The sequence below is a fragment of the Micromys minutus genome (assembly GCF_963924665.1).
Source record: "Micromys minutus genome assembly, chromosome: 26".
NCBI lineage: Eukaryota > Metazoa > Chordata > Mammalia > Rodentia > Muridae > Micromys > Micromys minutus.
The window spans coordinates 42,362,487-42,390,271 of NC_137961.1; the positions used below are offsets into that span (position 1 = coordinate 42,362,487).

Consider the following 27,785-nt stretch of genomic DNA (forward strand, 5'->3'; position numbering starts at 1 on the left):
CTCCCAGCCCTCCTGGAAGTATTCCTAAATACTTCCTCAATTTGGGGTTGCAGGAGTTTGCCACTGTACCTGGCTTTAGATGTGGTTGGTTTTCTTCTACTCTGCAGTCTCCCATCAGCCCTCCCGCTGAGGCTTCAACTAATTACACAGTGACACATCTGTCAAGTAACCAGAGTTCAGACAGTCTTCTTCCTCCCAGTGAAAAAAGCCCATTTGGGAGAAGAGGGCTGGGGATGAATAGACCTCAATACCTGGTTCCTGCAAGTCATTTACATTTTTTCTTCTCAGAGATCTAATTTTTTAAAGACCTTAGTTACGTCTGAATGTGTGTGTGTGTGTGTGTGTTCAGGCTTGTGTACTTGAATGCAGTGCCCACAGAGGTCAGAAGAGAATGTAGGATCCCCTGGAAGTACAGGTGGCTGTGAGCCACCTGATGTGGGTGCTGGGAACAAAACTCAGGTCCTCAGGATGAGAAGCCAGGCCTCACCACTGCCTTAAAAAAAAACTATGTTGGGCAGACTAAAGAATGTAAGCATTGTCACCTCATTCTCCAAATGTTCATCATACCCAACATTCTTACAGTCTGTCACAGACATTCCTTCACTTTATAATCAAATATTCATTTTAATATTGATGTGCTAAATTATATAACATTAGGTAGAAATTGAACTATTTTGCAACATCTGCTCTTCCAATATACATTGGGGAAACTTTACCTACAGTTTAGTTAAATGTTCTGTAATTCTCAAGCGAAGTAGATGAAGCCTCCATAAAATCTGCCTGAAGCTAACAATGCTGCTCTCAGCACAGACAATACTGACAACTGACAGTTCACACTGCCCCGGGCTGCCCTCAGCACAGGCTGGACTGTTAACATACTGTGCCTGATATTAACACTTTCTCTTCCCTGTGCAGTCATACACACACAAATTATCTCTGTGCAGATGACCACCAGATATCTTTACCTAGACACTCAGCCTAGTAGATTAAAAGTCTCCTCATGGAGGGAAGAATACTGTAGAGCAGAGAACCAGGCCTCCTCAGAACCTCAGCTCCCTTGGTGAAAAGATACTACACAATCCAGGGGTAAAGTAGGAACAAAATATATTACCAGTCCTTTGCTTCTACATTGTGCATTTGAGTCTCAAGACGGTTCTGCCCTCTCACTAGTCAGGCCTGTCATGGTCCTGGAAAGGGTGATCAGACATGTCTCAGCTTCCATTACCAGAGAATACCCCATATAAACCCATATTCCAAGGTCCTGAACCAGAGTCACCCAACGAGTGGCTGCTCAAGAATAAATAAGCTTTGTTTTGAAAAGCCATATGCTTTAGTTCAGGACTGAGCAAAGCCCAGGCAATGCAGAAGGGTGCTCAGTCACCAAGGGGAGTATCACCCGCCCCAGTGCTTCCTGAGGTGCTCTTTCAGCTGCGGGATGGAAGGCAGCAGCTGCTGACACACATGGCAGCAGAGAGGTAGCTTCAAGAGTTCACAAGTCCCATCTTTAACAGTCACTCTGCCGGCTTCCTGAACCATCTTGATCACAGCTACAAACACAAGTAAAATGCAGATCCCAGTTATTTCAGAAGGCCAGTAAGACATCAAGAAAGAAAAGATAAAAAACATGAGTCTAATCAACATACCCAATATCCTAAACCTCATACCTTAAAGTTAGCCTTCACAGTGAGAAAATGTACTTGACCAGATTCTAAGTGTGAGCAGCCCACCTTCAGGACACACTCCATGTCACCACATCATGGGCTTATCACCATGCTTTTCCCCAGGTGGCTCTTTGCAAAATGTTTGCTGCTCACACATTTAACACCGCAGCAGTTCTAAAGTTGTATAGAAAACACACTGGGAAATGCTTACATCTCAAATACACATAGCATCCCTGCACCACTACTAACAGGAGAGACACCTACTCAACTCCTGCCACCAGAAACAGGAGCTACTGAGCCCCTGCTGATCCGAGAACTCCTTAGTGCTTTGTAATAGCAATCCTATTACAATGAAACACCTTGTTCGTTTTAGAAGTGGCTTCTTAGAGCACTCACTAAATGTATGAGGGTCATTTGAGGCCAGCTTGTTACTTAGAGAAACAACTGAGTCAAAGAGCAAAACATCTAAGAGAATGAATATTAAAAAGATTAAAATAATAAAAAATAAAAACAGTATTATTTACCTTGTGATTCCAGAAAGTATTCTGTATTGAAAGAATTCCAATGCTTTTTGTTTTTAAGGCAAGGAGAATCAAAATCCTGGCTGATCACATGAAGATGCACGTGGCTAGTAGAAAGTTGGAGAACAAAAAAGAACTGAGTACTAAAAACTCTGGTTTAATCAGACAACAGCAGTCAGTTCAGTACATAAGGTAAGTACAGGTGCACAGAGCTCTTCCACGGCTCCCAGTCATTAGTGGAGAGGACTTATGTTTGCCATGTGTGCTGCAGTTTCATGTCAACCTGACACGGGCTAAAGTCATCTGAGAGGAGAACCCTCAATTATGGAAATTCTTCCAGCCAGGCGGCGGTGGTGTAGGTCTTTAAACCCAACACTCTGGTGGCAGAGGCAGGAAGATCTCTGTGACTTCAAGGCCAGCTGGGTCTGCAGACTGCATTCTAAAACAGTCAGAGCCATACAGGGAAACCCGGTCTCAAAAAAAAACAACAATAAAAAGAAAACCCCTCCATAAGTTCAGGCTGTATGAAAGGCTACAGGGTATTTTCTTAATTAGTGATCAAGGGAGGAGAGCCCATCAACTGTGGGTGTTTCTATCCCTGGGCTGGTGGTTCTGGTTCTATAAGAAAGCAGGCTGAACAGCAAGTCATGAGGAGCAAGCCTGTAAGTAGCACCGCTCCACAGCCTCTGCATCAGCTCCTACCTCCATGTGCCTGCTCTGAGTTTCTGTCCTGACTTCCTTTGAGGATGAACAGCAACATGGAAGAATAAGCCAAATAAACCCTCTCCTCCTCAAGTTTCTTTGGTCATGGTGTTTCATAACAGCAATACAAACTCTAACTGAGACACCAAGCAAGCACAAAGACCTAAACTTAATTTTCAGCACCAAGGTAAAAAAGCCAGGCACAGCAATACACACTCCCCTAGCATTGAGGAACCAGTCTAACAAATCAGCCAGTTCCACGTGCAGTGGGTTCCCCCATCCCAAAACAGGAGGTAAAGGCTAGGTATGGTAGCATATGCTTTAATCCCAGCGCTCTGGAGGCACAGACAGCAGGAGCTCTGTAAGTTCCAGGGAAGCCTGATGTGCATAGCAGCTTCCAAGCTATCCAGTGCCACACAGTGTGATGCTGTCTCAGATGGGTGGGTGGGTGGGTGGATGGATGGATTGATGGGTGGATGAATGGATGGGTGGATGGGTGGGTGGGTGGATGGATGGATGGATGGATGGATGGATGGATGGATGGATGGGTGGATGGGTGGATAGGTGGACAGGTAGACGGGTGGACGGATGGATGGACAGACAGACGGGTGGACAGATGGGTGGATGGATGGATGGGTGGATAAATGGATAAATGGATGAAAAAACAATAATGAGATGCTGTCTCAAATTAATTAAGAAAGCAATAGTGAGAGAGATTGACTCAAAGTCATAAAAACAAAAATAAATGAGAGAGAAAGCAACTGGCCTCACACACACACACATGAATACTTAATGCTTAGTGAGTATCTAATTAAACCAAGCACTAAGAATGTCATAGCAAATAATATAGGAAAGGACTTTGCATAAAGAAAAATTAAATTCTAGTTAAGAAAAACAAATAAGAAGATTCAAATGAAGAATAAATTAAAAAAAAAGAAATAAAGAAAAAGAACATGCATGGCATACGCCTAAAATTCTAGCATTCGGGAAGTTGAAGTAGACAAATTCTGAATTTAAGGCCAACCTGGGCTAAACAGTGAGAACTTGTCTAAAACAAAAAGAATAACAAGTTGGGAGGAGCAGAGGGGACAAGAACAACAACAGGATATAACCAACATACATTACACACATGGATGGAGATGTCATGATGAGGTCCATTCTATGTAATACACACTAACAACAAAGTAAAACGAGGAACCAGCCTCTGCCCTAACATTAGGGCTAGGGCAGTGAGCAGCGCCCAGAGAACGCCTCTGCCAGATGAAGCAAGAGCTAGGCAACTGTGTCTTCAGAGGCTGAATTCAAAATCCCAAGATTCTCAAGAAGCTGCTCTGTGCAAACACAGCACACAACAGGTGAGATGGCCACCGTGACGGCAGACCCTCATGGTCGTAGGGCCTGTGAGGCTGTGACTTGTTCTGACTACAGCAGGGAGCTGCCGGAAGAGTTTAACCACAGATACACCCCGGCTGTTGGGAGACAATGATGGAGAGTGTGTAAGGTAGGACATCCGGAGTCCTGACACCAGACTACTGCAACAGTCAGTGCCAGAAACCAGCACTGCTTCCACCAGAGCTGTAGCAGAGATGATGACAAACAGCCCAATTTTGGCCATGTTGTGGAATAAAACTAATGAGACTTAGTGCGTGCAGTTGGGCAGGGCCACCTGCTGAGAGGTTTGGGTTGAGCTGACAGCTCTGTTGGTAATGTGCTTGTCCTGTGAGTATGAGAATCTGAGGTTTGATCCCTAAAAAAGCCAATCATAGTGTCATGTGCTTGAATCCTACACTAGGGACCACAGGGGGTCTCACTCCACCGAAGCTGCTCTCGCTCCAGGAGCCACTGCAGTGTGGAGCGAAGCACCCGGACTCTGTCGGCCGGTCCAAACTGCCGCCCTCTCCACGCAGTTCCCTTCCCAGGTGTTCACTCCGCCCACCCCGGCTGCTTCTGTCCCAGGTGGTCTATGACCACCCCAGCATGTTGTTTTCACTCACTTTCCCTTGGCGTGTTGTTGCCAAGCCTCAGACACACACACATCCCAACTCTGTAGTGGGCTTTGTGCATCCCACCACTACACCCTCTTTGAACTCAATTAAGTCACCACATCAAAGAACATACCAAAATACTCTTATCCAACTGGTATGATATAATTTGCTCACTTACATTAGTCAAATGATCCTGTACAATTCCATCCCTTATAAAATATCCTTAACAACCTTATCCATATAGGGATGTGCCAGGAAAAACATCCACGTCTGCTTCCATGCTGCCCCCCTCTTGAATCTCTTGCTTCCTCCTTCTCTTCCCCTCACCAAAAGGTTGTCCCCGCCCCACTCTCTACTGTCCAATCATGTATTGCCTTGAATCAACCTACAGGGAGACTGGTGGATTCCTGGAGTTAGCTGGCCAGCTTAACTTAATCAGCAAGTCCCAGGTCAGTAAAAGTCCATCTCAAAAAAAAAAAAAAAAAAAAAAAAAAAAAAAAAAACAGAAGAAAAAAAGTGGATACACCTGAGGGGAAAGACACTTGGCATTCACCTCTGACTTCCACATACATGCACACAAGCATAAACACAAACACACACACACACACACACACACACACGTATGGACACGCACATGCACACGTACATGCCAGTAGTTTTACTCTGTTAAACTAAATAGAATGACTTTTGTATAATTTTTATTCTTGGAATTAGTGGTATGTCACTTTGTCCCATTAATAATCAAAAGCCACCAGATGTGTACAGAATCCAAAATGGAATATAAGCAATAACAAATTAACATAAATGAAGGGAGCCACAATAAAGAGGGTGAGAAAAAAACCTATCTTTGGAAAAAAGTACTTTGTCTAGATACTATAAAGCTAAAGGGGAGGGGAGGCTTGTCACAAACACTGTACTACAGTAATAAATGCCTTTCCACAAAAGATGAGTAACAATTCTCTAAGTATATTGAATATATGCTAGGACTGAACACAGTGAACTCATAATGAATGACAGTTTCTCATTGGTGGAGAAAGAAGACACAAAAAAGGCAAGCTGGGTGTTGCTAGTGGAGATAGACTGGAAGGAAAGTACCAGCATGTCCTGGAAGCTAAGCGGGCTCAAGTCTAGAAGAACCAGCAGCAGTTAACACTTCCTATCTACATACATGAACACAAATCAGAGATGGGGCTTAGGATTTGTGCGTTACTTCCTGGCTTTACCTGCTGAGAGGATGAAGACGCAAAGACACCCTAAAATCAACCACTCCTATCACAGAAACCTGGGAGTACCTAGGTCTCTCTAGAGAAGATGAGCCTGGGATACCATGTAAGGACAGAAAATAACATAAACCTTAAAAGATGTTGGAGCAAGAAGTGACAAAGAACCAATCTAAAGGAGCTTCTAGTGACCAAAGGTGAAACAATTTAAGCAGCAAAAAAATAAGAGTACTGAATTAGAAGGTACAGAACTTTCACAAGCAACACTGGAAATGGGAGAAGTTCCGCACACAACAGTACAGTTCACACAGTAGATGGGAGAGCAGGAAAGAGGAAAGAGTAACCATAATGCAGGCAAGCAGCCACCACTCCAGCTGTGTGGGGCAGCAACCTGTGATCCCAACACAACTCTGAGATCAAGGTCAACCAGAGCAAAACAGAAAGATCAAGGGTGACCTAGACAAAACGGAAGCCTGTCTCAAACAATTAAATGAAAAATAAAAATAAAATAAAATCACCAACAGATAAAATGATGGGTCTAAATTTGAGTGACAGGATAGAAACGATCTTGACAACATAACAATGACCACAAATCATCTCAACGGCACAGACCTCGGACAGGATGAGGACACTTCCCTTATGTGTCCTCACAAACCTACACTGAAGGAGTTCTCCCGCCAAGGACGGGCAACACACCTAAGCCAAGCACTCAGGAGAAAGCAAAAGAATCATGAATTGAAGACTAGCCTAAAACATGTGAGTTCAGGGCCAGCCTGGACATCAGAGAAACCCAGCCTCAAAAACTCAAAAAAAAAAAAAAAAAAAGAAAAGAAAAGAAAAAGAAAAAAGAAAAAACAGATGTCCTACAAACAGCCAGTACTCAATTAAAGGTATGAAAATCAGGGACTCAGACTGTGGAGGATGAGAGCAGATGAAAAGTAAGAGTGTGAATCCTGAGGCTGAAAAAGAACACACATGCAAAAACAGGTAACATTCAAACAAGTCTACCTTTTAGTCAGTGGTGGAAGGCCTTTATTTTACTTCACATTTAACAAATTGTAGTTTTTTTAATTACAAATACTGGCTTACCAAATATATATATATTGCTTTATAGTAGGAAAACATGTTACAATTTCCTTTGTTGTTTGTTTTGTTTGTTTTAGAAAGTGTCTCATTCTCCCATGCTCCTTTCCATTGTATTATTCAAAACTCCATCATGGGGCTGGAGACATCACTAAGTTAAGACAGTGCTTATGCCTGGCCCAGTTTCATCAGGACAGACAGCCACCTGCCCACAGGTCACTGGGGGCTCAGAAGAGCTGCAGGAGTGCTCTCCATCCTAAGTGAAAGGGTGAGTCAACTTCTTCTGCCCACTGTCTACCCCTGGAGAGGCCGCCCAGAACTCCCACTGCCCAGGTGGCTGTACTGTCTGGGAGTGCACATTTTCAAGCCAAGGCCAAACCCAGCCCAGCTACATCAGGACTGGGCTCTGCCATTACTCACAGCCTACCCAGAGAGACGAACACCCAGGAACAATCTCCCTCTGAAGACCACTTGGCCCACAGACCCGAGAGTGACAAGCTCCAGCAAGAGACAAGTTCACCTAGCATCACCTATAACAAGATGGCAAGAAAAGAGGCAAACACAAAACTCTAAGAAATGGAAACCAAGACAACCTGGCAACATCAGAGCCTAGTTCTCCCACCACTGCAAATAGTGGATATCCCAACTCACCAGAAAAACAAGATTCAACTTAAAATCATACTTCATGATAATGATGGAGATCTTTGAGAAGCACATAAATAACACACTTAAAGAAGGACAGGAAAGTCAAGAGACCACACACAAACAACTTGAAGCCCTGAAAGAGGAAACACAAAAACACAATGATCACTTAAAGAGCTACAGGAAAGCACAAACAACCAGTGAAGGAACTGAAAACAGAAGTAGAAACTATCAAGAAATCACAAAAGGAGACAACCCTGAAGTTAGAAAACCTAGGCAAGACATCAGGAGTCATAGATGCTAGCATCACCAACAGAATGCAAGAGATGGAAGAGAGAATCTCAGGAGCAGAAGATACCATAGAAATCATTGATTGACAAAGCAGTCAGAGAAAATGCAAAAATCAAAAAAAAAAAAAAAAATTAACCCAAAACATCCAGGAAAACCAGAACACAATGAGAAGACCTAACCTAAGGATAATAGGTGTAAAAGAGAGCAAAGACTCCAAACTGAAAGGCCCAGTAAATATCTTCAACAAAATTATGGAAGAAAACTTCCCTAACCTAAAAAAAGAGATGACCAGGAACCTACAAAAAGCCTACAGAAACTCAAATAAACTGAACCAGAAAAGAAATTCTTCCCGACACTTAATAGTCAAAACAACAAATGCTCAAAACAAAGAAAGAATACTAAAAGCAGTAAGAGAAAAAGAACAGTTAACATATAAAGGTAGACCGATCAGAATAACACCAGATTTTTCAACAGAGACTGTAGGACCCCCTTTCGGGGACCCCCACTCGAGTCTCAGGACACGGGGTTACCCAATGAAACGCGAGAGTCCTTCTTGCTGCAAAAGCACGAGGTAGTTTAATGATGGAGCTCCGGGTCGATACATATCTCACACAGGAGACAGAGGCATCGACCCTGAACTCAATTAGGGGGACATATTTATAGGGAAAATTACATAAGCAGTTAGCAACAAGCACATAATAATTTTATTGGTTTATTCAAATTGGCACTCTCTGTCTGCTTTTAGATATGATTCAACTCTAGACCACTCTGTTTTGGGGCACAATGACCTTCATACTAGGTTTTCTCAGGACTGCAAGGCCAGCCCAGACCTTATCGAGTCTGGCCGGTCTGTGTTTGGGCCATTTCTTTAAACAAGTTATTTTGTTTTAGCCTTGAAGCAAAGCATACTTGTCCTCAAAGCAGGGTCAGTGGGGCCAACTTGATATTTTAACTCTTTCAAGACTAGCTAGAAGATCCTGGACAGACATCATACAGACACTAAGGGAACAAAAGTTCTAGCCCAGGTTACTATATCCAGCAAAACTCTCAATCACCATAGATGGAGAAACCAAGATATTCCAGGACAAAAACAAATTTCCACAATATCCACAAATTCAGTCCTACAAAGGATAATAGATGAAAAACTCCACAACAAAGAAGAAAACTTCACCCTAGAAAATAAAGAAACTAAGCCTCTTGCAACAAACACCAAAGAAGAAAAGCACACAAATATAACTCTAGCTCTAACAAAAATAGCAGGAAACAACAATCACTATTCCTTAATATCCCTTAACATAATGGAATCAATTTTCCAATAAATAGACATAGACTATCAGACTGGATACGTAAACAGGATCCAGCATTTTGCTGCATACAGGAAACTCATCTCAGCAACAAAGACAGACACTATCTCAGAGTAAAAGGTTGGAAAAAAACCTTCCAAGTAAATGGTCCCAAGAAACAAGCTGAAGTAGCCATCCTAATACTGAATAAAATAGATTTTCAACCAAAAGTCATCAAAATAGACAAGGAAGGAAACTTTTTACTCATCAAAAGAAAAATCTATCAAGAGAAACTCTCAATCCTGAGCATCTGTGCTTGAAATACAAGCGCCCACATTCATAAAAGAAACCCTACTCAAGCTCAGAGCATGTACTACACCACACACAATAATTGTGGGAGACTTCAACACCCCACTCCCATCAATGGACAGATCATGGATGAAGAAACTGAACAGAGACACAGTGAAACTAACAGAAGTTATGAACCAAATGTATTTAACAGACATCTATAGAATATTTTATCCCAAAACAAAAGAATATACCTTTTTCTCAGCACTTCAAGGCACCTTTTCCAAAATTGACCATATAGTCAGTCACAAAACAGGCCTCAACAGATAAAGAAGATGGAATTAATCCCATGCATTCTATCAGATCACCATGGACTAAGGCTGGTCGTCAATAACAACAACAGCAAAAATCCCACATACACATGGAAGCTTAACCAACAAAAAGAAGCAGAAACACCCAAGTGGAGTAGATGGCAGGAAATAATCAAACTCAGAGCTGAAATCAACAAAATAGAAACAAAAAGAACTATACAAAGAATCAACAAAACCAAGAGCTGGTTCTTTGAGAAAATCAACAAGATTGATAAACCCTTAGCCAGACTAACTAGAGGGCAAGGAGAGAGTATCCAAATTGACAAAATCAGAAATGAAAGAGGAGACATAACAGAAACTGAGGAAATTGAAGAAATCACCAGATCATATTACAAAAGCCTATACTCAACAAAGCTGGAAAATCTAGAGGAAATGGACAATTTTCTAGACAGATACCAGGTACCAAAGTTAAATCAGAATGAGAGAGACTATCTAAACAGCCCCATAACCCCTATAGAAATAGAAACAGTCATCAAAAGCCTCCCAACAAAAAAAAGCCCAGGTCCTGATGGGTTTCGTGCAGAATTCTATCAGACCTTCATAGAAGACCTTAATACCAATACTCTCCAAACTATGCCACAAAATAGAAACAAGAAACACTACCCAACTCATTCTTTGAAGCCACACTACACTCATTCCTAAACCATACAAAGACTCTACAAATAAAGAGAACTTTAGACCAATCTCCCTCATAAACATTGATGTAAAAATATTCAATAAAATTCTTGCAAACTGAATCCAAGAACACATCAAAACAATCATTCAACGTGGTCAAGTAAGCATCATCCTAGGGATGCAGGGATAGTTCAATATACAGAAATCCATCAATGTCATCCACTATATAAACAAACTCAAAGGGAGAAAAAAATCACATGATTATCTCTCTAGATGCTGAGAAAGTATTTGTCAAAATTCAACAACCCTTCATGTTAAAAGTCTTGGAAAGGTCAGAAATTCAAGGTTCATACTTAAACATAATAAAAGCAATATACAGCAAACCAGTAGCCAGCATCAAAGTAAATGGTAAACTTGAAGCAATCCCAGTAAAATCAGGAACTAGACAAGGCTATCCACTCTCTCCATACCTATTCAATATAGTATTTGAAGTACTAACCAGAGCAATAACACAACAAAAAGAGGTCGAAAGGATACAAATTGGAAAAGAAGAAGTCAAAATATCACTAGTTGCAGATGGTATGATAGTGTACTTAAGTGACCCCAAAGATTCCACCAGAGACCTCCTACAGCTGATAAAAACCTTCAGCAAAGTGGCTGAAAATAAAATTAACTCAAATAAATCAGTAGCCTTCCTCTACTCAAAGGACAAATAGGCGAAGAAAGAAATTAAGAGAACCGATACCCTTCAAAAGTAGCCACAAAGAATATAAAATACCTTGGTGTGGCCCTAACCAAACAAGTGAATAATCTGTACAACAAGAACTTCAAGTCTCTGAAGAAGGAAACTGAAGAAGATCTCAGAAAATGGAAAGATCACCCATGCTCATGGATTGGAATGATCAACATTGTAAAAATAGCCATCTTGCCTAAGGCAATCTATAAATTCAATGCAATCCCCATCAAAATTCCAACTCAATTCTTCATAGAGTCAGAAAAAGCAATTTGCAAACTCATTTGGAAGAATAAAAACCCAGGATAGCAAAACCATTCTCAACAGTTAAAAAAAACTTCTGGGGGAATCACCATCCCTGACTTCAAGCTGTATTACAGATCAATTGTGATTAAAACTACCTGGTATTGGTACAGAGACAGGCAGGTAGACTGTCTCTAGGTCTTTCTGGGTCAGAAATGAACCCACACGCCTATGGTAACTTTATCTTCGACAATGGAGCTAAAAACATTCAATAGAAAAAGGACAGCCTTTTTAACAAATGGTGCTGGTTCAAATGGCAGTCAGCATGCAGAAGAATGCAAATTGACTCTTTCTTATCTCCTGGTACAAAGCTCAAGTCCAAGGGAATCAAAGACCTCCACATAAAACCAGGTACACTGAAACTGTTAGAACAGAAAGTAGAGAAGAGCTTAAAACACCTTAACAGAACACCAATGGCTTATGCTCTAAGATCAAGAATCCACTCATGAAATTGCAAAGCTTCTGTAAGGTCAAGGACACTGTCAAAAGGACAAAACAGCATCCAACAGATTAGGAAAAGATCTTTACCAATCCTACATCCGATAGAGGGCTAGTATCCAATATATACAAAGAACTCAAGAAGTTAGACTCTAGAGAATCAATTAATCCTATTAAAAATGGGGTACAGAGCTACACAGAGACTTCTCAATGGAGGAATACTGAATGGCTGAGAAGCACCTAAAGAAATGCTCAACATCCCTAATCATCAGGGAAATGCAAATCAAAACAACCCTAAGATTCCACCTCACAACAGTCAGAATGACTAAGATCAAAAATCAGATGACAGCAGATGCTGGCAAGGATGTGGAGAAAGAGGAACACTCCTCCACTGTTGGTGGGATTGTAAACTGGTACAACCACTCTAGAAATCAGTCTGGTGGTTCCTCAGAAAATTGGACATAGTACTACCTGAAGACCCAGTTATTCCACTACTGGGCATATACCCAAAAGTAGCTCCAACATCTAACAAGGACACATGCTCCACAATGTTCATAGCAGCCTTATTTATAATAGTCAGAAGCTGGAAAGAACCCAGATATCCTTCAACAGAGGAATGGATACAGAAATTGTAGTACATATACACAATGGAGTACTACTCAGCTATTAAAAATAAGTTTGTGAAATTCCTAGGCAAATGGAAGGAACTTGAAGCTGTCATCCTGAGTGATGTAACCCGGTCACAAAAGAGCACTCATGGTATGCACTCACTTATCAGCAGATACTAGCACCCCCACCCAAAAAAGAAAAAAAAGCTCAGAATACCCAAGAATCCATCCACAGAACTTATGAAGCTCAAATACAAGGTCAAATAGAGGTGCAGGGATTGAAGAAAAGATCTACAGAGACTGCCTCACCTGGAGAACCACCCCATATGCAATCACCAAACCCAAGCACTATTGCTGATGCCAAGAAGAGTTTACTGGCAGGAACCAGATATGGATGTCTCCTCAGAGGCTCTGCCAGAGTCATATAGATACAGGTGAGGATGCTTGCAACTAAACATCAGACTGAAAACAGAGGACCCCAATAAAAGAGCTAGAGAAAGGACTTAAAGAGCTGAAAGGCTTGCAACCTCAAGGGAAGAAAGAACATCACCATCAACCAGCCAAGGCACTGAAGTGGAAAGAGTGATTGGGAGAGGAAGCACTTTCATGGAAGCAAATAGAGGGGGAGGAGGAAGGGGAATGTGGGGGGAAAGTATAACATTTGAAATGTTAATACAGAGAATATCCAATAAATTAAAAAAAAAAAAAAAAAAAAAAAAAAAAAACAGTGCTTATCCAGCCTGTATGAAATACTAGGCTGGGCTGGAGAGATGGCTCAGCCGTTAAGAGCACTGACTGTTCTTCCAGAGGTCCTGAGTTCTAATCCCAGCAACCACATGGTGGCTCACAACCATCTGTAATGAAATCTGATGCCCTCTTCTGGTGTGTTTGAAGACAGCTACAATGTATTTATATATAATAAATAAATAAATCTTTTTTTAAAGGGGGGACTACAGAGATATCTCAGCAGTTAAGAGTAGGAGCTGCTCCTCCAGAGGGCCCAGGTTCAATTCCCAGCACCAACAGTTGGCAGTTATCAACCATCTCTAACTCAAGTTCCAATGGATCCCATGCCCCTTCTGGCCTCCATGGGCACCAAGAACACACACACACATACACACACACACACACACACAAAGATATATAAGTAGGCAAAACATACACATAAAATAAAGACAAATCTCAAAAATATTCAAGTGGTTATCTGGAGTAGAAAACACCTGTAGTCCCAGCCTCAGGAAGCTGATGTAACAAGAGTTCAAAAGAATAAAAAGCTTTAGACTCTAAGCCCTGTTGTTTATTATAGCTTAGTCTGTTAACAGCTGGGACTGAAGCATACCCCAGAGGTGTAGCCCATGCATTTTCTTATTACTTGGACCACATGAACTGAAGGAGTTTATCCTGCATGCACTCTGTGGAGAGAAAAACAAATACTTCTGCAACTAAGCCAATGAAGAACAAACCCCACATTTTCCTAAGTCTATGATGCTTTGTTTCCTTTAGAGCAATGGTTCTTATTTATTTATTATAGGTAACTCCAAAAATACCAATAAGCCACAAGACACTGAGTCCTCATCTAAGGTCGTGAAGCTACTTCATCAAGCTTGCATTTTAAAACGTTTAAACTGTGTGAGAAAAAAAACAAAACAATAAAACAAACAAAAAACAAAAACACAAGGGACTGAATTACATGCAGAAGCAGGACCTTGGGCTCACAGGCAAGTACAAGATTCTGGCCCATCTGCCTCAGAAACATCCCATCTACTCCGCTGGGCCTTAAAACTACTCAGACACTCAAGTCCAAGCTGCTCACCCAGACTGAACCAGTGTGCACCACCTCACCCCAAGGCTTACCTCATGCTGGGAATGGCATGGTAACCCAATCGAAAGCGCAGTTTGCTGGATCCAGCAAAATCTGCTATCACCTTTTCCCCTACAGCTTGCATATGTTTGAGAAGTTCAAGGTGTTCACTGGTTACAACTTTCAGACTGGAAATGGAGGCCCATGGTAAGACCAGCCAGTGGTGCCGGGCCTTGGGGTATTTATCCTTAATCACCACCACCTGATCATCTTTGTAAACCTAGCAGAGAGCACAAGGGAAGGAAAGAGACATCAGCTGAGATCTTTGTATATGTGCCAGCTACTCATTCATTTATTTGAAAACATGGTGGAAAACGTTTTTAGAGGTAGAGAAGATGCAGACACACTGACAGCGTCTTACACCCGTCGTCATATCACGGCACAGTTTCCCACCCGAGTCCCATAAACTCCAAAGCCCATGTTTTCAAACACCACAGTACACAGGATACAGAGATACATAGTACAAGACTTCTCAAGAACTCAGTGTTAAGATCTCCCCAGGCAGAATTCAATCCAAGCTCTCTAACAGACCTGGAGTATGTGTAGACTTGAAGGAGCCCTGACTGAGGGATGACAGACGACTTCTGACATGAAGGCAGCATTAATACAGTCATCACCTGATGATCCCTTCAAAGGGACCTTGCTCAGATGAGCAAAATTTCCTTTTTAACATCTATTATTTATCTGTGGAGAGAGACTACAGGACAACTTAAGGAGTTTGTTCTCTCCTTCTGCCTTGTTGATCCAGGGACTGGACTCAAGTCATCAGCCTTGGCAGCAAGCACCCTTATCCACTAAGCCATCTTGCCAGTCCACAATCTCTCCTAATAGCACCCAGAAGGTAAAAAGAGACAAAGCAGGCAGTATATTCATCTCAAGAAGTGAGTAACCTCCAGTTACTTCTTATAAAATCATTTTAACAAACTCACAAACAAAAACAATCACACAGATCAACGTAGCTACTTGCACACACTTGCCATTACATACTGGTATACATCTCAGTGAACTTTTATAGTTAAAATGGACATTCTCAGGCTGTGGAGTTTCACTTAGGGTTTGACACATTCACTATCAATTACAATGTATACACTTATGTACAACAACAACAACAAAAAAATAAACTATGAGAACTCAGGCTAGAAGAAGCTTACATGCTCTTTCATGACTCATGTGTCCATCAATGATGAATGGATAATGTGCTATAAATACAAAATGGAATAGTATTCAGGAAACCAGGGACTGGGTGTGGAGGTGTATGATTTTACTCCCAGCACTCAGGAAGCATAGGCAGACATATCTCTCTGAGTCTGAGGAAATCCTGGTCTACGTAGTATTTCAGGACACTCAGGGCTGTAGAAAGAGACCCTGTCTCAGAAAGAAAGGGAGCAGGAGCACTGTAAAGAGGACATGAGGAGCACTGGCTGCTCCTCAGAGGATCCAGGTTTGATTCCCAATATCCCTCTGGTGGTGCACAATCATCTGTAATTCCAGTCCCGGGGATCCTCAAGCACCAGGCACATACATGGTGTGCAGACAAACATACAGGGAAAATGCCCTTCACATTAGATCAAAAGATTTTCAAAAGAAAAATGAAATCACAGCATCTATAGGAAAATAGATGGACTCAGAAAGTATAATGCTAAGGAAGGTGATCCAAAATCAGGAAACTTCATTTATGGCTCCTAGCCTACAATGCATGCATGGATATGTGGAAACAGCCATTAAGTGTGGGTACAGTATAACACTTGAGGAGGAGACCAAGAAATGTAGTATTAGGTGATACTTGTTCTCACAGGAAAGTGCAGTAACAGAATCCCACGAGGAAGAACTGCCGTCCTTTGGCTTCATTTATAATCACAACTTTTGTAGTATGATTATGTACTACATGACAGACACTAAAATTATACAATTTTATTCTGACCTGCATTTTGGGGTCTTTCATAGACAGCTTCAAGCCTTGACTCCAGTGGCCCAGTGATTCCTAAATTAAAAAAAAAAAAACCAATATAAACGTAAATGCCAATAACTAAATGGAGCTAATATTGTGTATCAGCAAAGTCCAAATGAAACATGAAGTAAGGATAGTTTTTGAGAGTCACACTAGACTCCTTTACTTTAGTCCATCGCCCTTGTGGACCACAACAGCCTTCTACATCAGGAGTGTAAAGAAGAAGGCCTTCGAGCTGGAGAGATGGCTCAACTCTCAGAGCTCAGGCTGAACTCTTCCAGCTCACAGTCATCTGTAGTGAGATCTGATGTCCTCCTCTGCTGTGTCTGCAGAGAGTGACAGTGTACGAAGGAGGAGGCCTGCTGTGGAACTTCGTGACTGCTGTCCTGAATAGAAGCAGTTGTGACTACCTAAACAAGACTGGGGGATGAGGAGGGAGGATACGCGAGCGGCTATCACTGCTAAGAGGGAGACTCCTCTCTGATGAGAGTCACACTTAAGATGCCCTTGCTCCTGTAACCACAATTAAAATCACTGGTTCACTATTCACATCTCCCCGGGAAAAGTGCCATGAAGCCACTGCCAGAGTACAAATCAGCCTCCTTGCCTGTTTACACTCCAGTGCAGCTGAGCCAACTTTCTCCTTTGACATCAGCATCTGAAAACATTATCAAATAGGTACAAGTAGGTTAACAAATAGGTAGACAAGCAAGTGGCCCATTTTAGTATTAAACATTAATTATACTATTATGGGGACTAGAGTGTAAGGAGTGGATGAAGTCCTGAATAAATGTGTGTTGTTGCCATGACCAGTCATGGCAAGGACCTCAGTGCCTATGGATTCCTCAGATAGGGCCCAGAGGGATGGCAAACCCATCCCCTAGTCCAAGTGCCAGTGTTTACAAATGGCTGGCTATGCAGTGTATGCAGAAACCATCAACTACAGGTCCTCCTCCAAGATGTTTTACAGCCTGAGATCTCCTACCAGTATCACCTAGACCTGTCTCCTTGTTCAGCTGTACACAATACACCCACTCCTCAGTTCAGATGTACAAAATAAACATGCTGAGTTTCCCAGCTGTTGGTGGTAATGTGTCTCCATTAGAGAGTGCAGCCAACCCAACTCCAACTTTTCTCTGTGTGTGTCTGTCCTTTCCTCATTCCCTCACTAAGCCGGGCAGGGTGTAGCACACTGTCATTACCGACTGCCCTGTCTTTCTTCAAGTGGTTTACCTCAGGAACTTAATAGAAAGCCATCTAAAGGAATGTTCACCAAGTGATTTTCAGGCCACCAACAAGTGAGTCTTTGATCATAGTTAAAAGCCCTCATTAGATTACTACCACCTTACTGTGTACAAACAATTTACAGTGTACAAACAATTAAGCAGTCATCGTCTCAATTCATCTCCACATCATCTACCAATCACGCTATTCTCACCTCTTTGGTGGCTCCATCCTTGCCCTTCTTAAGGGGCACAGAGCACTGGCTGGGGCTGCTCCCAGGTGCCAGCCCTGTCCCAGACTCGGCTTCCATCTCCTCAGTATCACAGTCTGACCTCTTTCTCTTCCTCCGCGTTAGGTTAGGGTCCTCTGCCACTTCCTCAAACTCTACAGTATATGGATAAAGTTCATTCACCATGTGGAGAACCTGACCAGGCAGCAGCTTCATGTCTTGGTCCTTCCCAATGACAACCGAGTCAATGCTGGTGGGATTGACCCCCATCTGCGGACACATCATCACAATGTAAGTACAATAGCAACAACGCCATCGGTGACAGAGCTGCATCTACATTAACTACTTACTCTGCCTGCCTATTACTCACTCCATCTCTTCCCCTATGACAGACAGTAGCTGGCAGGCAGTCCACAACATCATAAGAAAACTATCAAGTGTAAAAACGGAGACAGGTCATGAACACACATACCTGCTTTACTTCCACATATCCCTTGTTACACTCTGCTTTCAACTGTACTGAAAGACATAAGAAAACAGTAAACACAGATGCAACCAAAACCAGGCACTCTGTTGTCCCTACAGGACAGCAAAGCTTGACCACTGCAGGCAACCCACAGCTGAGCCAGTTCTGCATGTGCCTGGGCCTACAAATCCCACCAATGTCTAATAGCTTCAAACCCTTCCATAAACGCCCATCAGTGAGCTGGCATGGTGGTAATCCCAGTCTTAGGAAGTAGAGTCAAGATCAGTTCAAGGCCAGCCTTGGCTGCCTAGCCAGTGTGTGAGGTCAGTCTGGAATATGTAAGAATATCTTAACTGCCCACACACACAACACACACACACACACACACACACACACACACACACACACACACACCACACACACACATTATATTAGTGCATGTATCTGTTACCTACTGCTAATATTCTTACTGAAAAGCTGTGGAGGTGAGGGGAGTGGAGGCTAGAAAGATGGCTCATTGGTTAATGGTACTTACTTGCTGCTGCTTTTTCCAGAGAACCTAAGTTTGGTTCCCAACACTGGACAGCTCATTACCACCTTCAACCCCAGTTCCAGAGGAATCTGATGCCTCTGGTCTCCACAGGGAACTGAAGTCAAATATACCCATATAGACACACATATAACTTTTAAAATAATAAAATCAATCAGAAAAAAACAAATGCTCAGTCTCTTTCACTCTCTGAAGCAGGTTGCAGTGACACACACTTTAAACCCCAGCAGTTACGAGGCAGAAGCAGGTGGATCTCTGTGAGTTAGAGACCAGCCTGGCCCATATTGTAAGTTCCAGGACAGACAAGGCTACATACTGAGTCTCAAAAAAACAAAAAAAAACAAAAAAAAAAAAACAAAAAAAGAACAAAACTATGATGCAGCTTTCATGAATCCCTACAGACCCCTAGCCAGCTCAGGATCACAGACTGCCAAGAGGAGAAAAGCTCCTAGCTCATGATTACATAAAATTCCAGTGGGCTGGAGAGATGGCTCAGTGGTTAGAGCACTGACTGCTCTTCCAGAGGTCCTGAGTTCTATCCCCAGCAACCACATGGTAGTTCACAACCATCTATCTGTAATGGGATCTGATGCCTCTTCTGGTATGTCTGAAGACAGCTCACATTAAATAAATAAACAAATCGTTTATTAAAAATTATAAACAAACAAAAAAAAAAAAAAAAAAAGATTCTACTACTGAAGAAAAAGAAAACCTACCAAGAATTGAGCTGAAGCTAAGTAGACTTGTAAAGAACTTCTCTAGCATGAGCTTCAGGGCAGGGAATATTACCATCAAGTGACTTCAAGAGAGAAAGAGGTAAAAAATGTGATCTTAGAAAACATAAGTTCAAACTTGCCTGAAGAAATGAAAAGAATCTTCAAGAAAGCACTGCAGAATCCCAACTCTAAATCCAGACCCTTAGGGTTTACACTGAACGTGCCTATAGTTTGTAGGAGAGAGAGAGAAAAAGAGAGAGAGAGGGGGTCTAGATTGTGTGTGTGTGTGTGTGTGTGTGTGTGTGTGTGTGTGTGTGTGTGTGTGTGTGGAGTGTGTGTGTGTTTTAGCTTTTCCCATAAACCATTTGAAAGACAAGATGGGTGCCACATTCTTAAAGAGACCTACCCTCTGTGTAAAAGCTGACACCACCCCACTGTGACTCAAACAGGGTTTCAGATTGGAGATTCCAGAATTTACTGGACACAGCAGAGTACAAGACTCAATCCTGCCATCCCAATATAACAAAATGTCGGCCACCCATCCCTTTCCTAAACCTGCCTTACTTGTTACTGCACTGTGAAAACAGAATCAAGGATGGCCCAGCCCAGGGGTTAGCTAAAGGAACACAACTTATAAGCCTTGTTTTTGGAATACAGAGGTTTTTCAGCATGAACAGCAGGAAATGTGTTTCTCTGGTTATCATTATCGTCCATAAATAAACACAGTCATTGCTATGACAGTTACCTTGCTGGCGGGAACATTTCTTATCTGTGATCTGGGTCTCTGGGCTTCGACCAATCACAACAGCTTCCAAATGGGAAAGTTTGATTCGCTGGTGCTGGCTGCCCTGTCTCACCAGCCAGCATACCCGCATCTTGGCTCTAAAAACAAAGCAGAATCACTGAAAAACAAATCACCCAGGCTACGCCCAGCCTCACCACACATATCTTTGAGGATAGTCACTGGGATAGGTGACTTCACCTCCCTCCTCACTTCCTCAGCTGTAACGCTGTGCTAATGACAGGAGGCTGCAGAGGATTCATGAAGGTATTTACCCCACCAATCATGTTAAGCATTCAAACGCTCATTACATATTTGTTGATATCCTATGCTGGGCATCATGTTAAATGCAGAGTGTCCCTCAGAAGTGAGTATAAGAACTGTCCCTGGCAGTTGAAGAGCAGACAATGCACACACTAGTTACTGTGGTAAGATACAAGCACTCTAAGAAGGTAACCAAAAGTGACATTAGCCCAATGACAAGACCGCCCCTTGAGAGTATTAAAAGGGGTCTCATGAAGAAAGGGATATATTTGAAAGTTTGAGTTGTGACAAAGAACCAAGAACTGAACAACAAAGATGTGGGACCAAGAGAAGCAGCTGAGCAGTAACGGCACTTACAGCTCCTCCAGAGACCCATATTTGGTTCCCAGTACCTACACAGAGATTCATAACCATCTGTAACTTTCAAGGAATCTAATATGGTACATTTATATACACACACAAAACACTCTTAAAGAACAAAACAGTCCTAAAGAAAAAAGTTCATCAGATCTCTGGTGTCTTTCTGTGTACTGGGTTTCTCTCTCACACTCTTTTCTTTTTGTTTGGGGGTGGGGAGAATTAATTGAAGTCAGGGCTTTACACGTGCGAAGCAAGTGTTGTCCACTGAACTCCATTTCTAGCCCTTGTTTTATTTGAGAGAGGGAACGTGTGTGCTTGTCACGAAATAGCTGCAGAAGCCAGGAAAGAACATCAAATCCTTGGACCTAGGGCTACGGCCATTATGACCACCATACAGGTCGAATATGTAACTGCTAAGCCGTCTCTCCAGCCCTGGTCTTTCCTTTTCTCATATCAGCACCGGCAAGCCTGGAACCATTTAGACAAAGCTGGTCTCCATTCTCAGAAATCTAAGGCCTGTCTCCTACATACCAAGTTCCAGGCCAGCCAAGACTACAATGTAAGACTCTGTCTTAACAATAGGGAAAGGAAGAGGAGGAGTCTAGAAAACTCACTTATCTTCTGGTGACATTTGAAAAATGGCAAAGCAGTAAAGAGATATCAAACAAAAGATTTCTAATTTAGCCGGACACCGTGCATGACTTTAACCCAAGCACTAAGGAGGCAAAGGCCGGCAGATCTCTATGAGTTCAAGGCCAGCCTTGAATAAATAATGAGTTCTAAGACACCCAGGGCTACATAAGACTATTTTTAAAAAATTGGGGTTGGGGGCTACAGTTCTAATTTGGAAGATGCCATTAAACAAACTGAAGGATTTATAGGAAGACACTACTTAGAGGTGAAGAAATGACAGAGGAGGCTCAAAGGCTAACAGTACATACTGTTCTTGCAGAGATACCAAGTTTGCAAAGCACCTATAATCCTGGCTCCAGGGGTCTGACACTTCGGTCTCCGTGGGCACCTGCATTCACGTGTACACACCACCCTCCGCCATACACATACACGTAATTAAAAAAAATAAAAATAAACCGTTTTTCTTTAAAAAATAAAAAAAAACAATGAAGAAGCAATTTCACATTGGTTCCCTTAGCTATTGCTTTTGGGAAGGGTAAGGTTTTGTGTGTGTGTGTGTGTGGTGTACTGGGAACCAAACCCTTGCTGAATAAGTACTCTACTAGTAAGCTAAATCCTCAGCCCTGAATTTTACACCAGAACACAATTAATTGACTTGGCTTGTGGAAGTTCTAAGAGTCAAGCAGAGAAACACAAGAATGGATGAACTGAATGTATCTGAGAGAAGTTGAAGCAAAGAAAAAGGACGAAGTAATCCAAGAAAGAAGAGAGAATTGTGGCAAGGCTAGGACTAGGTCTTCAGGATGCTTCTCTACCCTCTAGACCAGTGGTTTCTCAATCTTCCGGGTGCTGCAATCCTTTAATACAGTTCCTTGTGTGGTGCGCCAACCATACAGTTATTTTCTGTAATTTTGCTACTGTGATAAATTGTATTGCAAATATCTGGTATGCAGAGTGTCTGATGTGTGACCCCTGTGAAAGGGTTGGCTGACCCCAAAGGGATTGACAACCACTGTTCTAGAGCCTTAACAATGCTCAAGCTTCTAATACCTCTGGGGATGTCTTGCCTCCTGCCCAAGCAACATGCATGCCTTCTGCACAACTGCTGTATTTAGAAACAAAGATCATTGTTATCATCTGCAAAGACAAGAGGATGCAAGGCAGAATGAGGCAGAGGGACACATCCCCAGGGACTGGTTAGTGTGAGCACATGCAGACCAAGGAGGTTCAATGTTGTGGATTGGTTCTAATGCTATTTGTGTTAATTTGACTCCCAAACTTAGACGGGAACCAGCCAGAAAGATGCTGAGGGTTCCTGCCCCCAGTTGGCTTAGATTGGTAAAATAAAGTTACCTGCGGCCAATGGCTGGGCAGGAAGACTGGGGGGGGGGGGGGGGGGGGATTTAGATTTCCCAGGCAAGGGAGCAAGAGAGTTTTTAGAATCGCCATGCTGGGAAAGCAGAGAGATCAGACTTGAGGAAGCAGGAGAGAAAGCATCCAGCCATGTAAGAGTAGGGGAAGCCAGGGCTGGAAAAATGGCCCAGCAGTTAAAAGCACTGACTGCTCTTCCAGAGGTCCTGAGTTCAATTCCCAGCAACCACATGGTGGCTCACAACCATCTGTAATGGAATCCAATAACTTCTTCTAGTGTGTCTGAAGACAGCAACAGTGTACTCACATATATAAAATAAATGTTGAGTGGTGTGTGTGTGTGTGTGTGTGTGTGTGTGTGTGTGTGTGTCTTACATTCGAGAATCTAGAGTATCTTGGCTGGTGGTAACTGAAAATGTGTGCCTCTGGCATGGAGTTCAGAGCGATTAACAATTTACCTTTAGTTCAAAGTTCTCTGTCAGTCAGAAAAGGTCTCCAAAACTCCCAGGTCAGAGAAGGCCAGAAGGGAAGGGAACTAAACAGGAAGGATGAAACAGGCATCTCAGGTTAAAGAGCACAAGTGACAGTGCAGAATTCCACAAGGTAAGCATGAGTCAGAAGGCCAACTTGGCTGCACCAGATACGCTGCCTCAAGTGTCGCTCAAAAAAAGGGCAAAAGGAAAAAACACCAGGATGAGAGCTAAGCTTCAACATAACTGGCAGGAGACAAAGCCAAGTTTTACATGTCAAAGTACCGTGAAACAACAGGAGCCCAAGAATACCTAGCCAATGGCTATGTGTAGGCAGAGGAGTACAGGAAGCTGGGATCAGAGACTAACCCAGAAGCTGCCATTAAAACAGAGGCCAGAAAGTCCAAATTCAACAGGTGTCAGCTGTTCATCTAAGATCCTAAACCCAGGCCAGTGGTGATGATACTACAGGCAGATCCAATCCACAATGTTATGCTCCACGGTGCATCTGTTGGGAAATTGATGGGTGGGCAGGTAATAGACAGGAAAGTGAAGCATGTCCTCACTGGTACTGAGAAACAAATTTTATGACTGACAAAGTAGCCATCAGACAGAGCAGCTTGAGTAGGAGGAGAGGATCCAATGAACAGCTAGGAGCATGGAAAGACAATAGAAATAGCACTCCCTTCTGCCACAAATATATACACATTCCCTCAAGTTCTTAAGGTGTAATGTTCTGATATACTATTCCTGGGAAGCTGATGCAGTTAAGTAGCAAGTTGGGCCATTTGGGCCTACAGACCCAATTTGTAGGAATTAATGACTGTAAAATACAAGAATTTAGAAGGATGGGTGTTCCTGAAATTTAGCCAGACCCTCCAGTGAAACTCCATAAGCTGCAAGCATCATGCCTGATCAGCACTGTTACTACCAGCATTTACTACGTAGCATACAACAAGCCTACAAAAATCAGCAAGCTTACATTCAATGCTGGCAGATAACTGATCAGATGATAACCCTACCAAAGTTCTCAACATTTTCCACTTTCTCTTTGCTTCTTGAGACAGGATCTCATTACAATGTACCTGTGACTGGCCTAGAACTTGTTATATAGACCAGGATGATTTTAACTCAGAGATCCACCTATCTCTGCCTCCTGAGTGGTACACAAACACACCCAGTTGTGTTCTTCATCTTAAAGTAGAATGCCCTAAAACAGGAGTTTGGTTTTTCCTCTTCCACACAGTTTCTTTGTGTATAGCCTAGGCTGTCCTGGAACTACCTCTATAGATAAGGCTGTCCTCAAACTCAGAGATTCACCTGCCTCTGCCTCCTGTTGGGATTAAAGTCAAGTGCCACCACCAGCTACTTCTGATTCCTAGGTGTCTTAGTTAGGATTCCCATTGCTATGAAAGAGACACCATGACCAAGACAAGTCTTATAAGGACAACATTTAATTAGGGCTGGCTTACAGGTTCAGTGGTTCAATCCATTATCATCAAGGTGGAAGCCTGGCAGCATCCAGGCAGACATAGGGCTGGAGAAGCTGTGTGTTCCACCTCTTGTTCTGAAGGCAGCTAAGAAAAGACTGGATTCCAGGCAACTAGGACAAGGGTCTTAAGTCCACACCTACAATGACTCACCTACTCCAACAAGGCCACACCTCCTATTAGTGCCACTCCCTGGGCCAAGCATATCCAAACCACTTCATTAGGGAACCAAAATGATCTGGACAAGTGACATTAGGCCAGAAATCTATCTTGAAGCACTGTTAGCACAAGAATTTTCTGCCACAATGGAAATGTAGTAAACCTTCAAGCTACACTGATAACTGAACATCTGAAGGGCCATTAACACAAGTAAGGAACAGAATTTCCAATTAATTTAAACTTAAAGTTACATAAGCACAAATGATTGTAGACTAATGTCCAACACAGACTTGGATTTAAGACTCTCAGCCTCTGATTTCTCAGAAGTTACTTATTTCACAGAACTGGCCTCACTGGCCGCCGTCCTCACTCTTCCCTCCCCAGACATACATGCAGGCAGGCACCCTTACCCACACATACATCCTTCAAGAATGCAGTATGCTACTTTAAACATGGTGTTCTGATGTTGACTTATCCTTCTCTCCTTCCTAGAAACCCAAATCTTAGATTTCAGGTCCCATCTTCTCAGTCTTGGGAACAGACTCCCCACTGAATCCCATTCAAGAAACATGGAAGAAAGGTTTCTGGAAACCATTGCTGGCATGGTCTTGTGTCCCAGATCCCAGGTGTTCAGCATAACTTATTAAGAATTTACATCAGGGGGGCTAGAGAGATGGCTTAGCGATTAAGAGCATTTACTGCCCTTCCAGAGGAGCCAGGTTCAATTCCCAGCACCCACACAGCAGCTTACAACCGTCTGTAGCTCCAGTTCCAAGAGGATCCAACACCCTCTTCTTGCCCCCCATGGCCACTGCATGCACATGGTACATGCAGACAGGCAAAACGCTCATCCACAAAATAAAAATGTACAAATGTTTTAAGACATTCTACACAGTGGGTACTATGCTAAATGTCTCATTTACAATGTCTCGTCTTCACTATGGAAAATTAAGGCACAAAGAAGTACCCTGTCAAGTAACCAAGACTGTGTGCCAGAGATAGAATTTCAACTCTTTCCAAAGAATAGGTTCTTAACCACTACACAATATTGTTTTCGGGCTCATTCATTCATTCAATCAAGATTATTTCATGCCTAGTATGTGCTTCATGCTATTCTAGCATTGGGAATCAAGAGCTAATACATATGTCCTCCTTTCAAAGGCCTCCAATCTCATAGAAGACTCAGAAGTAATTATAATCAGTGTGGTATAATTTGCCTTTAGAAAGAGTATTATGGAAATACGAACCCTTAGTACCATGTGAAGGAAGGTTTTCTGGAGACAGGATGGGAGTAAGCTGAGTCTTATAAACTTGATTAATTTGGTAGGAGTAAGCAGCCTATTTGAGCAACAAGAACCAGAAAATGGAATTAAGAAGACATTTCTAGGCAAAGAGAACAACACAGACATGGCACGTTGTGCGTGGAGAAACATTAACTGTTAATGGAATCTAAAGCTGAAGACAGAAAAGGGACTAGAGACCCAAACCAGGACCAGATAAAGCCCCATGTGATTGGCTGACAAGCTGAAAATGTGTACGTTTCAATGCATTTTGTAATTCAGTAGACAATGAATGCTTGCTTAAAGAATATGGGCTGGGGAACAGATACATCAGCAAATAAGTCAGTAACAACCAAGCGGGAACTGAACAAAGATTTCCTTACAAAGAGCATCTTGGAAAAAAGTATAAAAACCAAATGTGCCTTTCTTTCCCACATAAACAATTTTGTATAGATTTATATGACAGAGGTCTGTAGTTTCAATACCTTAGTACAAGCAGGATATCCAGAAGTTTAAGGTCAGACTACTCTACACACTATAACCCATCTTGAAAAAGAAAAAAATTGTCCATACCCGGTGGCAAACGCCTGTATCCCATCACTGGGAGTTAGGGACAAGAGTAGGATCAGGAATTTGAGGCCACCTCTCAAATTAAATGGATAGGCAGGGAGTTTTTCGAAATCCCCAATATATATCGATTGCTCAAAAACACTTCCCCATCAATTCAAAATAGATGTAATTTCAAAAACCCTTGCTTTGTTGAATCGGTCTCTGCACTTGAAAAAGGCCTTACTGCTTCGGGCATTCTTAAGGCCCGCTGAGGACACTGCTAGAGCACCTCAAGTTACTCTTGGAAGGCGTTTCTAGCAGAAACACTTTCCCGACAGGCTGAACAGCCCCGTTGGCATGGACAGTGTCCACTCTTATCTACAAATCTTTCACGCGGATCTTGCAGCCAACTAGGTACAAAAGTTGAGTGGGGATGGGGGGCGGGGAGTCAGAGAGGCCGGAACACTGCGGCGGAAACTAAAACTCTGAAACACGCCCACCTGAGCAGGACAAAAGGGTGGAGCCTGGTCCACTCAGAAGGAAACCTCGAACTCCACCCTCAAAGTCTCCGCTCCGAGTTAGCAGCCCGGGTCAAACGCCCCTGCCCGCCTCTAACCCAACCGACCACTAGCTTACCTCGACTGCAGACACTCACAAACCTCCACGCTGCTCTACACTGCGCCTCGCCAC

The 27,785-nt window shown here is 42.6% G+C and overlaps 1 protein-coding gene across 3 annotated transcripts; it reads right to left on the reverse strand.

Annotated features, from left to right (window-relative positions):
- On the reverse strand, positions 1–27,785 carry APTX (aprataxin). 3 transcript variants are annotated; one of them, XM_080938496.1, is made up of 10 exons: positions 27,732–27,785; positions 23,606–23,682; positions 20,484–20,620; positions 18,479–18,525; positions 17,992–18,276; positions 17,161–17,211; positions 16,527–16,586; positions 14,599–14,825; positions 2,186–2,289; positions 1–1,547 (listed from the first exon to the last, which is right to left on the reverse strand). In XM_080938496.1, exons 3-10 carry the CDS (start codon positions 20,611–20,613, stop codon positions 1,393–1,395), a joined length of 1,059 nt encoding a protein of 352 aa, XP_080794622.1. In that variant the 5' UTR covers positions 20,614–20,620; positions 23,606–23,682; positions 27,732–27,785; the 3' UTR covers positions 1–1,392. The 3 variants fall into 3 exon arrangements, with proteins under 3 accessions (XP_080794622.1, XP_080794624.1, XP_080794623.1); XM_080938498.1 differs by lacking the exon at positions 17,161–17,211; XM_080938497.1 differs by lacking the exon at positions 23,606–23,682 and having other exon boundaries at positions 27,732–27,782.